The 16,567-nt window shown below is 34.8% G+C and overlaps 1 protein-coding gene across 2 annotated transcripts in view; it reads right to left on the bottom strand.

The window, feature by feature from the left end:
• Positions 1–16,567, bottom strand: part of Maf1 (repressor of RNA polymerase III transcription Maf1) — a 173,980-nt gene that overhangs the window by 136,777 nt on the left and 20,636 nt on the right. For both annotated transcript variants that reach the window (XM_090408734.1, XM_090408735.1), the window contains exon 2: positions 1,873–2,019. In XM_090408734.1, the coding sequence (XP_090264860.1) occupies positions 1,873–2,019 (147 nt within the window). The remainder of the gene's footprint in view (positions 1–1,872; positions 2,020–16,567) is intronic.

Raw genomic sequence — 16,567 nt, 5'->3', positions numbered from 1 at the left:
TTAGGGAGAAAGAACACTAATCTAATGTTTCTGAGCTGCAGATCTTCAGGTTGTGCAGGACATTTGTCTAGCACACTCTGAAGTTTATACGCTCTTGTAGAAACAAACCACTCCGCCACAAGTTTATCCAATTCATCGTATGTCGATGTCTGGATATATATTTTTGATTTTTTGATATAGCACCAGATTTCAATCTGGTGCTATGAGCATTGAGTTCAATGCTTGACCTGTGTTCAAAATGGACACAGAGAGTCCAAGATCTTTTGCTAATTGCACACGTGTTCTGGCATGCCAATGTACATGTTGCAGAATTGCCATCTTTTCTTCTACTGAAATACATTTTTTGTCTTTTTTCTCCATGTTACTAACATGGATCATCCACCACCTTGAAAGCAACCATCACACACTAAATTATGTAGCAGAAATTCTGCAATATACCACGTGCTTCTGAATTGCAACTACGAACACCAACACTGCAAGCTAGTAAAGCGATATTTCACGAACTGTGGTTTATTCACTGATATCTAATATTCACAAGTAACAACTGTTACTTCGTAGAAGTGTGAATGTGATTTCACAATTTGTGTATGATCCTTGTTCACGATTTCAATACAGCACTGTAAATGTGAAATCACATCACAACATGTTAAGGGAGCCACGAGCTACTGATGTGCAACCATGACAGTAGCTACTGACAGTTTAAAATTACTGATATGAAAACTTCACGGTATTAATTCGTACTGTTATTGAAAAATCACGGTATAGCTCATCACTACTGCAAGCGTGCAAGTCACCGTGATGGCAGTTTTGTTTCTGTCATCACGGTGACTTGCACGCTTGCAGTAGTGATGAGTGATACCGTGATTTTTCAATCACAGTATGAATCACAGCTGAAAGCAACACCATTTGGGAAAGAAATGTGCAGATTTCAGCAGAAATCTATTTAAATGAGAGGAAATCGATTCGAAAATCAGTGTTGCCACCCGAGAAAAAAACCGCAAATCACGGGAAATACCATCCACATCAAGTTGTTAATGGTGGGAAAACAATATATTGTAAGAATAGGCCTTAAGACGGGACCAACGGAAAATGACGTTAATGGCAGGAACGTAAAAATGGGGTTTTACTGTATCTACCAGTACAATGCTACTGGTGTGCTGGTACTGTAACAACGACTGTCACTCAAGCCACAGATCACAACCACTACCTTGCTTACTATAGGCCTGAAAAAGAAGCATCTCTGATCTCTAGAACAGGGTTTTATGGTTATACCCTGTGGTATACTGCATATGGCTTCAAAACTTTTATGGCAGATTTCATAAAAACTATGCCCATCCCATTCAAGTGCTGTCTCCTATCCAGGAAGTTAACTGCCATGATGTGACTCATGGTTAACTATAGACATAACAACATATGATGAGGACCCTATCTCCTCCACATAATGTCATAAAAACTATGCTAGTGCTTACCTTAAATGTTCCCCCCCTTCGTCACCTCTATTTTTTTGAGATGGCATGAGAGAACAAAACTTCTTTCCTCTCCCTCATTTGAGGTAAAAGGATGAGGAGCAAATGGCACTCTGATTTTGGGAAACTTAAAATAGGACAAGTCTTCTTAATTGGATCTGCATCTTATAAATAGATGTTTTTATTATTTTTTTTTCACACTTCTGCTGACAGAGACATATTTACATACCAGCTTCATTTCTCAATGCTAAATATCTAGATAATACATGATTAGTACATATTTAAACTATAAATGGCTTAAAGTAAGCAATTAGTAATTAAGTATACCTGGAACTAAGTCAAATTTGTAAGAGATGAATAACTTGACTATAGTAAAAATATATTTACTATATATAATAAATTATACCTGTACATCTTGCTTGGGCTGTGTGATATCAAACTCTGAGGTGGTGATAAAGCTTGCAGATCATTAGGACTTCCACCAGCCTCAGCATTCATTGTTTTGAAAAGTCTTTTGTCTCCACCTGCCATTTTACATGAATAGCTTTCAATTCTGAAACATAAGTAAAATACTGGAAATATATTCTAAGGTTATAATTTGGAATGTATTTATTCCAGACATTATAGAATGATTTATTCATCTAAAAAAAATATATATATACATTATATATATTTTTTCAAAAATAAATCATTCAAAATAAAGACAAAAAGGGGGCATGGTTGGGTATAAGAATAGCTATATCACAAACTTCTATTTACAATGCGGAGGTACCATGTGCTTCTGCTTGAAAACAGATTGTTTCATCTCATGTACAAGGTGTTCTCTAGAGCAGAGATCTCAATATAATGAATTCATTCAAATAATTTCAAAGAAACTTGACTATGTTCTCAGATATTATTTCATAGGCACAGCACAATGCTGGCTGATCATCTTCTGTCTCCTTAGGTGAGTAACACATCAGTATCTTGTCTCTATTGGAGGCCATTAGTCAGGAAAATGCCATAAAACTGCCTGCTGATGATGCAAAAGATATAGCTGCTGGATATGGCAATGATCTCACATAATTTTGCTTTCTATGTTTCAACTGTGCTTGATTTCCAGCTAAACGTAACCTGATCATTTCTGTCATTACAATTATGGCACACAGAAATGCATCTAATTAAACATGAGTTAAAATGAATGTGATGCATTTCTGATCAGAGCCCAGATGACTATTGCTCAGCATACTGAAATGCTCCTCACAGCTGCTATATTTTTGTAAAGAACATTAAACTTTTCTAGAAAGCATCTATAATACTAGAATGCACTCCAAAAGATCCAGAATTGTGTTGACAATAATAGTTTTATATTTGATGGACAGCATGGATTTGCTAAAGCAAGGTCATGTTCTAGTAATCTACTTACTTATTACAATAAGGTGATGGCCTTAATGGACAAAGGAGATGGATACACAGTGGTATGTTTAGATTTTGTAAAGGCTTTTGATAGATTACTGCGTGATAAGCTGATAGTCAAAGTGGATGGGATCAGATATTAGACTAGTGCATTGGATCGGAGATTGGGTATCTGATAGGTATCAGCAAGTTTGTAAGGGGGGTGCAATATCCCAGAAGAGGAAAGTCACTAGTGGTGTGCCTCAGGGTTCTGTTTTAGGACCACTGCTATTTAATGGGTATGTTAATGATATTGGGGAAGATTTGGATGGGGATATTCAGATGTTTGCAGATGATGCAAAGTTGGGATGAACTATGAAGAGTAGAGAAATTGTTGTGGCCTTACAAGAAGACATGAATAGATCAAGTGAATGGGAATACCAGTTCAGTGTTACAAAATGTAAGGTTTTAAAAGAGCCCATTCTGTTTTAAGTAATGGAATATCCAGCACATTACATAATCTGTTCTAAATATGCAGAGCAAGAGGGAAGCTATAGAATGCATGTTTGCTGTTTCCAATCAGTAACACATGTCACTGATTGGATCTCTGATGTTAAAGTACCTCCATTTGATTGCATTTACTGGAAGGTGACCATATGCAATTCCCCAAGCAAGATCCCTCCTTTTAGAGTATCCTTCAAACTTCAGTAAGTGATAAGTTATGAAACATTCTTATTGCCAGTACCCAACTGTAGTGTCAGAAGAGGTTAAAGATTTCCTTATACTGAGTTTTGCTATTATTAATGGAAAGAATGTCAATGCAAGAATGCTGTAGCAATTTCAGAGTTAAGCACATAATGTTGTAGTATTCAGGAATAATCTTGGTCCATTATAATAATTTATTCCAAATAGCAGGAGATGAAAACCTAGTTAGTACCAGAGAAGGTCCACATGTGTGATTGGTCTGTAACATTTTATGGATTTCTGAAGCTATATTGCTTAAAGAGCAGAATTTCAACACTGGAAGCCGAAAGCCTCCATGCTTCTTTGATAGTTGAAGAAATTCTGTTTCTTCAACTATCAATTTGGTCCAGCCAATACCAAGAACTTCTTGGCTGAACCAAAAAAATGACCAAGAAAAACTATTATAATATATAATTGTTTTTCTTTAGCTTCTTTAATGTCTGTAATATTTATTATGTACAGCTGAGAAGGTAAGATTAAGGTTTTGAGTGATACAGCTTTAAAAGAAAAAGGAAAGCAGCCCAATTTTCTAGTCTTCTAAGATCGCAATGTTTTTGTATATAAGTTCTTGAGCTGGTAATGTTGGATGGGTGGAGAAGGGAATTTAAGGTATAGCAAGAAGTGCTCTCTTAGGGATAAGTCCAAAGTGAATGCCTCTGAGATCTCACTTTAAAAAACTTTTAATTATGTCCTGTTAGCATTGGTAGTTAATCCACGGATTTCGTAGAAGATACATGGAATCATTAATCCTCAAAGTGCCTACTACATCATCACAATATGCTAGTACTTTATTTTCCTTCATAGTTTAGGGAACTGTCCTTGCACAGCATGCAAATTGTCAACTTCTTGCAAAAAACTTTCCAGAACCTATGCAAAGAGCAACAAACTAAGAGGACATTGTTAATAATTAGAGAGATTTTTATATAATATTAATCCTACCAACTGCACCATTATTTAAATATAGGATTTTTATTAATTTAATCCTGTATATAGAAATGATCTCTGTTCAACAATTATTTTTAATTTATTTCCTAGTGTACTTATATATGCACAAGGGTTCACTCCGATTGGTGCAATGACCTGTTTTTTTTTACTATTTCTTTCAGAATACAAATAAATCACTGCCTCAAGACCAAAATACAAAATAAATACATTTAATATAACAAAAACAATATATATATATATATACATTTCAAACAAATATTACATAACCAACTACAAATTAATTGGATCCAAGGCCTTATAAAAATAAACTTACACTTAAGACTAGACTAAACACTTTGTTTTCACAATGACAAAATGTTCATAGCCGGTTTCTCTCTCTCTGTGTCAAGGCCCTTTTCCGAAGATATATGACTTTATTCTTCATTTTCATAGGATCCTTTCTTATCACTTATGTAGCACACATTAATTCTTCCTGACTCAATTCTGTCTCTTTTTAGTAGAAATAATAGTTAGATCCGGCTTCCTTAATACAGATGAAACTTCCTACTCAGAGTTTTCTCGAACATTCCTTTAGAACGTAAATAGCAACTTCTTCTTTTATTCACTAATGCTTATTGACAGTCTTAACTCTTCCACTTTAAAAAAACTCACAGTTCTACGATTCCATTTTCAGAATCTACTACTAATCTTCCAATTAGCGTTTCCTCAAATATTCCTTTTAAAACATCTATAGCAATATTTTCTTTATTTATCAATACTTATTCCACTTTGAAACTTCATACTTCCACGATTCCTTTTTTGGAATATACTAGTGATTTTCCAGTTCATCAGCTATCATCAATAACACCCCCCCCCATTTTATTCTCTCTGTCTCTCCTAAACACACCATAACCTACACATTCTATCCCACTAACTATATCATCTTTCGTCAGCCATGTTTCACTAATGTTAATAACCTGTGGCCAGGAAGAGCCAACCAAGGCCAAAAATTCCTCCTTCTTGTTCCTAATACTCCTGACATTAGTATACATGAAATGTAGAGGTCCCTTTGTCCCACCCCTATCTTGATGCGTTATTCTAACTATTCCATTCTGATTTCTTGTCCTTAGTACTGGCTTAGGTACATTATATACATTCTTACACTCAGCTGTCTCACTGATGTCCACATATCCACTCCCCCACCCCCTTGATAGTTCTAGTTTCCCCGGTTCTGCACATCCATTTTCACTTCATTCAGCAACACTTTTTCCCGTCTCCGCACACCAAATCCATTCAAATGCAGGCCATCCATCTTGTATAAATCCTTTTGCCCATCAAACCCATTCCACATCATACTGTCTGCATAACCTGCGCATAAAATCATTTGTGATTATGGCCCTCCTTCTAAACTCCTCTTTGTCGTACCGCAGAAACAGACTCACCATCCTAACTCTGTCACTCTTTTCTTTCGCTACCTTTAACAATACTTTCAAGTCCTCTCTCATAAAAAATTTATCTCCTTTCAATTCATTCGTACCCACCACAACTATCAATTCTTTCACCCTATGTTTTTGCGCTCTAATACTCTCACTTACATCCTTAAATTTCGCACCCGGTAAGTATAGTTTAGTTAAACTCCCATCTATCACACCTCTTAATAATGAGTCACCATACAACACTCTTTCCTTCATTTCTGAAACTCTCCCACTCTTACGCTTATTTTTCCTTTCAAATACTTGTTTATTTCCATTAGCCGAGGCACTCTGGAAAGAGTTTTACAGGTGCTCCAACTGCCGCTGCGCACTGTGTATTACTCCGCGTATCTCACGCTTTACAAATAATTCCTCATTTTTTTCATCATTTAAACTATTTTCTCTCTCTGTATAGTTGCTTTCACTCTCTCTTTGATCACAGCACTCATTGCCATCTTGTACAACATCGCAATTCCCTATCAAGCCACTATTTTCACTCACATTCTGGCTTTCTTCAACCACAACTATCTAACGACCTAACACATACTTCAATTCCTCACTTTGTTTACACTTTCTGCATATTCTCCCACCACTATCATTTTCCATCCAAACTCCCGCCTCTTTTGGGAAAGCATACATCCCACTGGACAAACTCCCTCACATTACAGTTTTTGAACAAAGGTGTCGTATTTTTGGATGCCATTATCTTACGTCGCATTGGCGCCATGTGCAATTCTATGAAATGTATCGTTAAAATACTAAGTTAAATAAAACGGAATTCACACCAAAATCACACAGACACAACAAGCTACCAAAAATAAACAATACTACGTTAAGATTTAAACCAATATTCCAATTTTCACTCAAAATTATACTTAGCTTTCGGGAGCTCTATGAAAACACTACACACCATGTAGCCCTCTAGCAGCCACCAATGGAACAGAAAGAGATGCCAGCCATTATCAAATGCTTGAGTTAGATCCACCAAGATTACATACTGCCGTTGATTGCTCTTTCACATAAACTAGGCAAGTTAGATCACTTTGAAGAAGAAACAGATTAAATTCTACTGCTTGACCCACAAACACCTGTGTACTTTTAATTATGTATCTCATTCCTACTTTGAGCCTGTTATTGATAATGCAGAAAAATATCTTATAGTCAGTATTAGATAAAGAAAAAGGCCTCCAAATGTTGTTTAAGGCATTATCTTTATTTTTGGAATGACGATGGCATGGTTTGCTATAAATTTAATTTGTATATGACCAATATACGGAAAAGAATTAAAACAGTATAACTAGAATGGGAAGAATAAAATCCCAGGCCTTGTGGTAAAGTTCTATTCTTAGAACATCAGATCATGGGGATTTTCTTGTCTGGCATTTTTTATAGGCTTTGGTAACTTCAGTTGCTGTAATTGGTGTGTCAAGCCCATCTTGAATGTGAACAGGAAAGGCATTAATGTTGGAAGCATTATACACTGCTTGGAAAAAAGTCAACAGACCATAGTGTGAGGAACAAACAGCCATGGTGCTCACCTTAATAAGATGTAAGACCTTCTTTATCTATGAGTACTGCAGCAATCCTATAGGACATACTTTCCACAAGCATACAATAGCAATCAATGGGAATTCTGGACCATTCTTTCTGTAGGTATGTAATGAATTCCTGGACTGTTGCGGAGCAGACGTCCCTTGACTTTGTCTGACATCCAGTTCATTCCACAGAGTTTTGATTTGATTTTTATGGGGCAAAAACATCAAAGGTAATACTGCACCAGGAAACAGGTTATAGAAGTGCATATGGTAAATGGTTTGTAGGACAATCACAAACATCCATGCCCTTGGTGGGATTTTAACCCACAGCCTCTTGGCTGGAGAATGGATATGCCAACCAACCTGGCCACACAGATGTTCACTAGGGTTGAGATCAGGGCTCTGTCAAGGCCAGTCAAGTGTGGTGATGTTCATATCGACAAACCATGCAGTACAGCAATGGCCTTATGACATGGTGCATTGTCTTGCTGAAAAAGACAATGGCAGTTCCATACAAATGCCACAAAGTAGGAAGAATTGCATTGTCCAGATACCTCTCAGAGTTCAATGTTTGTGGGACCACAAACAGAGGTGCAAGGCCAAACCAGAAAAAACAGGACCATACCATCATTTCCAAATTTCATAGTTGGGGTTACACATTCTGATAAGATATGTTCATCAGTCATCCGCCACAACCATCCATCTGCTCAGTACAGGGTGTAGCATGATTCGCTGTTCCATAATACAGCTTTCCAAGCTTCCATATCCCACTGCACATGCTCTTTGCACCACTGAAGATGATGCTACATGTTGGTTCAGGTAATGTGGAGTTTGCATATTGGGTCCTACCATGGAAATCCATGTTATGAGCCTCAGTTTTGAATGTTTTTGTGTAGATTCATGTTCCAGTTGATGCCCAAAAACTCTGCATTCAACAAGTCCACTGATGAATGGTAGTTTTTACATATTATCCTTTGCAGCACAATATGGTCACATCCGGTAAGTGTAGTGGGTCAGTATGGATTGCTGACCTGTGGATGGCCCAATTTGTCAACAATTACCAAACAGATAGGCCTGCAACATGGCATCCTATCATAACAAATCTTTCAAAAACTTAATCAGTTTCCTTCTCGTAGCCATTTCATTTGGACACAGTTGCACTGATTTGGGAGCATCCTATTCCTCCAATTTATATCAGCTACAAACACATCACTTGTTACATGGTAAGAAATCAACAGACACCCCTTGCTCATTGGGATATCCGTTGACTTCTTGCAAGCAGTGTAGTTTTCCACAGTACTATTGGCTTCAAACATATTTTTATAGTGTTTTTGGAAGGATTGAAAGATGTCTTGTATGGTGAACATGTCTAACTTTTTTGAGATCTCTTCAATGGAAACTAGAACCTGGAGAATATTAAGGTTTAGACGAATGCAGAAGTGATATTTACTAAAATAAAGAGCTAAAAGGCTTCAGTTCGGTGATGCAAAATTATATAAGTCAAGTGGATATCAGATCCAGCATTATTTCAAAGCCGAATGTAGAAACTATGAAAGTTTTGTTAAAATAAGTTGACCAGAGAGCTTATGGGAATACACTCACCAGCATTCATGAGTCGCCTTAGTGCAGGCTACTTAGAAGACATAGGCGCTGCCCAAGCGTCTATATATTTGCCTTCTATTAGTCCATTTTGATAAGGTTTCACTGGCCTGACAGCTGTTTCGAACTGGTTGGTTCTTCATAGAAGGCAGGAAGAAACCTTAAGAGAGCAAAGACACTCATTCAGTACTAAGGAACTTGAAATGTCAAAAAGATGTATTTTTTGTAAGTGACCTCTTGGTTGGTGTGTAAAAGTATTTACTGAAATACAGAGCAAAAGGCTTCAGTTCAGCGATGCAAAATTATATAAATCAAGTGGATGTTAGATCCAGCACTGATATATTTTTTATATAAGTAGTGAAATGGAGTATTACCATATTATTAATATACTCAAAATCAGAGGCAGTTTTAGAAAGTTTGTTTTTGCTTGGTTACAATATATATTATATTTGAGAAGAAATGATATTCTTGTCAAATATAACCCCGTGCCGGCGGAAGCAGATCTGCATTGCAGGCGGGTGCCACTACAAGGTGGGCACTGTTTCAAAGTGTTAGTATGAAGTTTCATTCTTTCTTTAAATTTTTGTAAACGAAATAAGTAATAATAATTAGGTAAGTCAATATAATTGCTGAAATTTACATATTCTGCATAAAATTAGATCAGATTTTCTCCCACTAAGATTGCCATGAACGTGCCTTCTTAGGCAGCAAGCGCACTGCTTATCTCGGCTCAGAGCAGCCCTGTGCAACGACCGTTTCCCATAATGTATTTTCCACGGGACCTTAGAGTCTCACTGCACTGATTTCGCTGCTGGAGGGCGCTGGAAGTCCTATTCGGCCCTTGTCAGCAGAATAGGATTTTAAGATTGACAACTATAACAGTCAGTTTCATCCCCATGGCTCAGAGTATGATTCACTTACTCTTGTTAATCGAACAGTATTCGTAAGACTGGTGAAATAAAGACAAATTATTCGGAGTGTTCTTACATTTGGCGTTTAAAATCTGCATATTTGTACTTGTAAACAGTTCCTCTTGGTAAGTATTATTATTAATTGTATCATCGATTACCTGTTGTAATTATGGAGTTTTTATAAAGGTTTTTTTAAATTTTTCTTCTAATAACTTCAAATATAGAGCTGACCGTTATTATTATTTTTTTTTTTTCAAAATTATTTTGTAACCCAAAAAATTATTATATTATTTATTACTATAAAAATTTTAAATCTAATTTCTTAAATTTCAGTTTATTTTCAAAAATAAATTAAACAAATGGATATGAAGAAAAAGTTATCCGGTGCAAAAAATCGAAAACGAAAAGCTGCAAAAGAAGTACTGGCTCAAAAATAAGCCAGATGTTGATGTTGATGAACCCAGGTGATCAACAAGCTCTTATAATGATGTAATTGGTGAAGAAGAAAGTCAAACACAGGAATTAAATGAGAAACACTTGGAACAAGTAACTGACAAGATAGACAAGTCGTTAATTTCTGAAAATTTAGAAGATACAGGCAAATGGCCAAAATTTAACTCAAATGGGACCAACTCAAAAGAAAAATATACAATATCCAAGAGATATCAATGGACATAAATTTAGTGGGTTATTATAACAGAAGAATGGAAAATGGAGAGACCATTTCGAGAACATGGCTAATTTATTCTGAATCTTTAAATTCTGTTTTCTGCTTTTGTTGCAAAGCTTTTTTTCATCTATCTATTGAATCTAGCAGTATTGTAGAAGGGTACAATGATTGGGGAAATTTACCTAAAACTTTATATAGACATGAAACAAGTTCAATTCATATCAAAAACTTCTTAAAATGGAAAAAATTAAATAAAAATATAAACAACAAAAGTACTATAGACTGTCAGGAGCAAGTTATGTATGATATGGAGAAGAAACATGGGATAAATGTTTTAATAAGGTTAATAGAAATAATAAAATTCCTTGGTGGTCAAAATTTAGCATTTCAAGGATCATCAGATAAATTATATAACAAAAATAATGGAAACGTTATAAAATTAGTGAAATTATTTGCTAAATTTGATCCTGTTATGGTAAATCATATTGAAAGAGTCCTTTTAAAAAAACAACAGCGTACACTATTTGAGTAAGGATAGTCAAAATGAAATAATAGAAATGTTGAGTAATGCAATAAGGAATAAAATCTTATCATCGATTCGAGAATCCAAATATTATTCGATAATTTTGGACTGCACACCTGATGCTAGTAAAACAGAACAGATGACTATTATTATATGCATTGATTCCTGTACTAATGAAATAGTCGAAATCAATGAAAACTTTTTAGGTTTTGTAAGTGGTGATGATTCTACAGGCCACAGTTTATTCGAGACAATAGCTGCACAACTGACCAAATGGAACATTCCTATTGAGGACATGCAAGGCCAAAGTTATGATAATGGAGCAAATATGAAGGGAAAGAAAAATGAGCTTCAAATTTTACTTTTAACTAAAAATCCTCAGGCTTTCTACGTTCCATGTGCTGCGCGCACACTCAATTTAATGATCAACGATACAGCAAAAGTAAATGCAGATACAATTAGTTTTTTTGTAACTGTACAAGAAATATATAATTTTTTTTTCATCATCTCCAAAACGTCGTTGGACAATTCTTTTGAAATTTAAATCAAATATAACATTAAAATAACCATCGGAAACTCATTGGGAAAGCAAAATTAAAGCAATTCGCACTCTACGTTATCAATTAGGAGAAATTTATGACACACTTTTTGAATTTTTAAATAATGACAACTTCAATAAAGAAATTCAAAATGAAGCACAAGTTTTATATCTTAAAATTAAAGACTATAAATTCATCTGCTCTTTAATAATTTGGCACGATTTGCTTAACAGAATTAAATCCCGTTAGTACAGCTCTTCAGGATAAAAATATGAATATATCACTAGTCTTAAGATCCACTGGAAATTTAAAAAAATTCATATCAGAATATCGATCAGATACAAATTATAAAAAAGTTCTTGAAATAGCAAAACAACTAAGTGAAGACGTGAATGTAGAAAGAGTTTAAATCTGTATTAGAAGTTCGACAACGGAAGAAAAAAATGTCAGTTTCAATACAAACATCTTGACGAACAGCCACAAACATCAGAAGATAAATTTAAAGTCAATGTATTTTATACACTTTTGGATACTGCATGGACTTCGTTAAACGAACGTTTTGAACAACTTAAAACTCACGTTGATGATTTTAGTTTTTTGTATAGACTTTTCCAAATTAATAATGAAGAGTTAAGAAAAAACTGTGATGACTTAGAAATTCTTTTGAAAGATGGTAACAATAAAGATATAAATGCCATGGAACTCTTTGACGAGATACAATCTTATACAGATATTTTTTCGAAACGATACTTCAAAAATTGAAAATCCTCTCGATATTCTTAAATATATTGTGTCGAATAATTTATCTTTTCTGAATTTTGCAATTGTTTTAAGAATATTATTAACTATACCTGTTAGTATAGCAAGCGGTGAGCGTTTGTTTTCAAAACTTAAATTAATTAAGACTTATTTAAGAACAAGCATGTTACAAACAAGACTTGAAAGTCTAGCATTAATAGCTAGACTTTCAAGTCTAGCTATTAATGCTAGACTTGATATATGTGAAATTAATAGCTATTGAAATTGATATATGTGAAAATTTAGACATTAAGAATATTATAGATAATTTTGTTAATATCAAAAGTAGGAAATTTAAATTTTAATTAATAAAATGTTTTCAAGAACAAATGTGTAATTTAATTTCTCTCTTGTAAATTCTTTCCACATGATTATGACAAAAATAAAAATAAATAAATAAATTCCCATTTGTTTGGGGGGGGGGGGGGGGAAACGCCCATTTAAGCTTTGCAGGCAGGCGATATCCAGCCTAGTGCCGGCCCTGAATATGACATGTGATGTATCTTCACAATGATTACTTATATATATATAGTGACTTCATCCATTATTAGAATATAGTGACTTCATATCAGTTGTCTTAGTATCTAGTAATGCAAGACCATTATGGGAAGGATCGCTACCCAGACCAGTTTCAACATTTATTGGGTTTCTCATCAGTGGGAACTATACCTAGTGTATATACATAAAATATAACTTGAACATTTATTTAACCTTAGAGTCTTCCTGGGATTAGTTCCTACTGATAAGACCTCAATAAAAATTGAGGTCTTATCAATAGCAACCCTTCTTATAATGTTTTTGAACAAGCTGGATTCTGAAATACAGAGGCAAATGATAAAGTCAACAGCCTCTATATACTAGTTGAGGCTGTTGACTTCATCATTTGCCTTGTGTGCAAACTTTGCTTATTCTTGGGTAAAGGATTAAAACACGATTATAATTCTTGTCAAGTATAATATACTTTGTAACCAAACAAAAAAAACTTTTTACAATTAAAAATAATATGCACACTGATGGTATGGGCTAAACCTTTTCACCAGCTGTAAAAATACAGCAAATAATAAACAATATATTGCGAGGAATACATAGTAGGAGCGTGCAGTTTATAAGGATTATATTCTTGAAAAACTGATGTAAGACTCAATGGTTAATTCCTTCAGTTACAAAAAAATCTATTTTTTTTACACACAGTCTCATTTGAAGATCAGAAATTCATCGACTATTGAACTATAGTTTTTAAACAAAACAAAGTGTAGCAGCTTTCAGAGGTGAACTGTAGACTCAAATACACAAAGATCATTGAAGAAAAAATGACAGAGTTTGAAAACAAGAACCAAACTTTGTAGTTTCAATGGCAAACCCTGAAGAAAACATCGACTGATTCACAGCAAGAAAGCCATGAGGTGAGGTTGTCTATAAGAATAGAAAAATCAGAACTCCATGATGGATTCAGGAAATTAAAGAGGATAGGCAGTCAAGGAAAAGAAGAAAGCATATGGAAAATTCCTGGCAAGTAAGTCAGCTTGTGCTCTTAGAGAATACAGAGAAAAATGTAAGTAAAACTAGCTAAACAAAAGTCCTAGGAAGACTTTGGTAAGAACATAGAAAATAAATACCATGAAGGTGGCAAAATATTCTAGAGGCTATTGAAAAATATTAGAATGGAGGAAATAGTACCATAAATCAGAGATGATAAAAGTGATAACTGAAGATAACAATATTCTAGATATCTGGAGTAATTACTTTGAAAGACTGCTAAATGAAGCAAGCAGTGTCAGCATGATAGTATAAAACTCCCAACAAGAATGCAGTCAAGAATATATATATCCATACTTGAAGTAGAAAAAGTCATCAAAAAAATCTGAAACGTGGAAAGGCAGCTGAAGTAGATGAAATTCGACCAGAAATGCTCAAATATAGAGGTATAAAAGTTTTACAGTGGCTGTACTGCATTATGCAGAAGGCCTGGTCAGAGGGTCGAGTTCCAGATGATTGGACCAGATCTCTTAGTACCCATCTATGAAAAGGGAAATAAAGCTAAATGTGAGAATTACAGAGGTATTTCCCTACTGAGTGTTTCTGGTAAGAATTATAGAAGTATACTTGAGAAATGGCTAAGAACAATTATGGAAGAGAAGCTTGGTGAAGCAAGCTGGATTCAGGCCAAATAGAGGTTGTCAGAATCATATTTTACTTTAAGACAAATAGTTAAGAAATCACTGATCTGATTCCAGATGCCAAGAGGAAACTTCTTCAACACACTACAGTAATATGGTAAAAATTGGATATTATAATGAGCAATACATAGTCTCTATTTAAGCTGTAAGTCAGCAGTTAGAATTGAAGGAGGTACAGGTTTGGTGTTAAATCAGGTGTGCAACAAAGGTGCACAATTATCTCCACAGATCATATTATGAAAGAAAGTGTATTAAATCTGATATCAAAAATTGACAATGTGAATCTTAGTTCTTTACTTTCTTATGAAGCAGTTGTTATCAATATATGACAAAAATTAGTAATATATGTCATATATTGATAATAACTGTTTCACAAGAAAATGGGATTCATTTAAGAAGCCTCACAAATGCTTAAGATTCCTACACAATGCAATAAAAATCAAGGCTTAATATTACATCAAGTATGGTCTGCTTTCATCAAAAATTTAACTGCCACAGACCTAGGATATAGCAAGATTGATACCACAAAACGTGACAGCAACAACTAGCAATGTTCCAACACACATACAGTAATGAATTTATCATTTGTATTCTGTTTATCAATTATATTTAACAGTTGTGAAGTTAACAAAAACATCTAATATGTGTAATTAATTGTTAATAGGCTTTTCTTGTGTAAAAATTTTACGTACCACTACCCCTGAAGATGTAACTCCTACAATGCATGAAACTTATCAGGTTTTTTATTACTTATTTTATTAAACTCCTTATATTATAATGTGGTCTCAATGCTAAAAACTTTCTACAGAACTGCTTAATCAAGAAACCTATGTGTATATCTTAACTCTCTTGGAACCTTGCCAGAGCTGAGACAGACTGAACAACTTCATCAGAGGCAATGCCAATTCTCTTGCACATTCATGTAGTGCATGGGCTGACATGCCATCCAGTCCACCTGCTGTATTCACATTGATATTTTGCAATATGTTGAACACTTCCTGTTCAACCACCTCAATTTTGATATGAGTCTCTATCACATAAACAACTGCAAAATCACCTCCTGGATGATACACTTTTCAAAATGATCACTTAGAAACTCAACTATTTCCTTTGCCTCTGTCACCTTCTACCATCAGCAGTGATTGAAGTCATCCTGCCATATTTATTTTTCCTCCTGCCTACCACATAACGAAAAACTTCTTGGATTTACTTTGGCCTGTTCAGCTAATTTTCACTCAATCAGATTTGGCATTTCTTACCATAATGGTCACCCTTCTTGCTTACACTTTGAACTACTCATGAGCTTGCTGATCATCTTTTTTTTTATTTCCCCTCCAGAGTGATTTTTTTTTTTTTTGCAACTCTTACTTTATATTTCTACTCATCCACTCAATACACACTTGGTTTATCCTTGTGATAATGGGCATGCAGCTGATACTACTTCTCTAACAATCTCTGACCACTTTCCATGCAATACTGACATTCTTTTCTTGTAGCTTCTCAAACCATGACACTGCTTCAAGATATTTACTAATTCTGACAATCACCAGCTTCATAGTTCAATATTCAACTCTTCCTTGAGAGAGATTTCCACATGTTCAGTAACTACCTAGAACATGACTGCATGGTCACTCTCCTCAACTGGAGGCAGAGTCTATCTTGGTAATGGATATATCTTCTAATTGCTATTACCAGATCCAGCAATCTCAAATCCCTTGTCTCCTATATAATATGTTGTTTCAGTTAATTATCCCTCAGCAACCACATAAATTCCACTTCCATCTTGTCATGCCCCCCTTTTCCTACCTCCAATCTGTCACCATAAGAGACACAGA

Source organism: Typopeltis vanoorti, chromosome 18 (genome assembly GCF_054136105.1).
Source record: "Typopeltis vanoorti isolate ZY-2024b chromosome 18, IOZ_Tvanoo_1.0, whole genome shotgun sequence".
NCBI classification, from domain to species: Eukaryota; Metazoa; Arthropoda; class Arachnida; order Uropygi; family Thelyphonidae; genus Typopeltis; species Typopeltis vanoorti.
The sequence above is the reverse complement of the archived record's forward strand: the minus strand, read 5'-3'. Positions and strand labels throughout refer to the sequence as shown.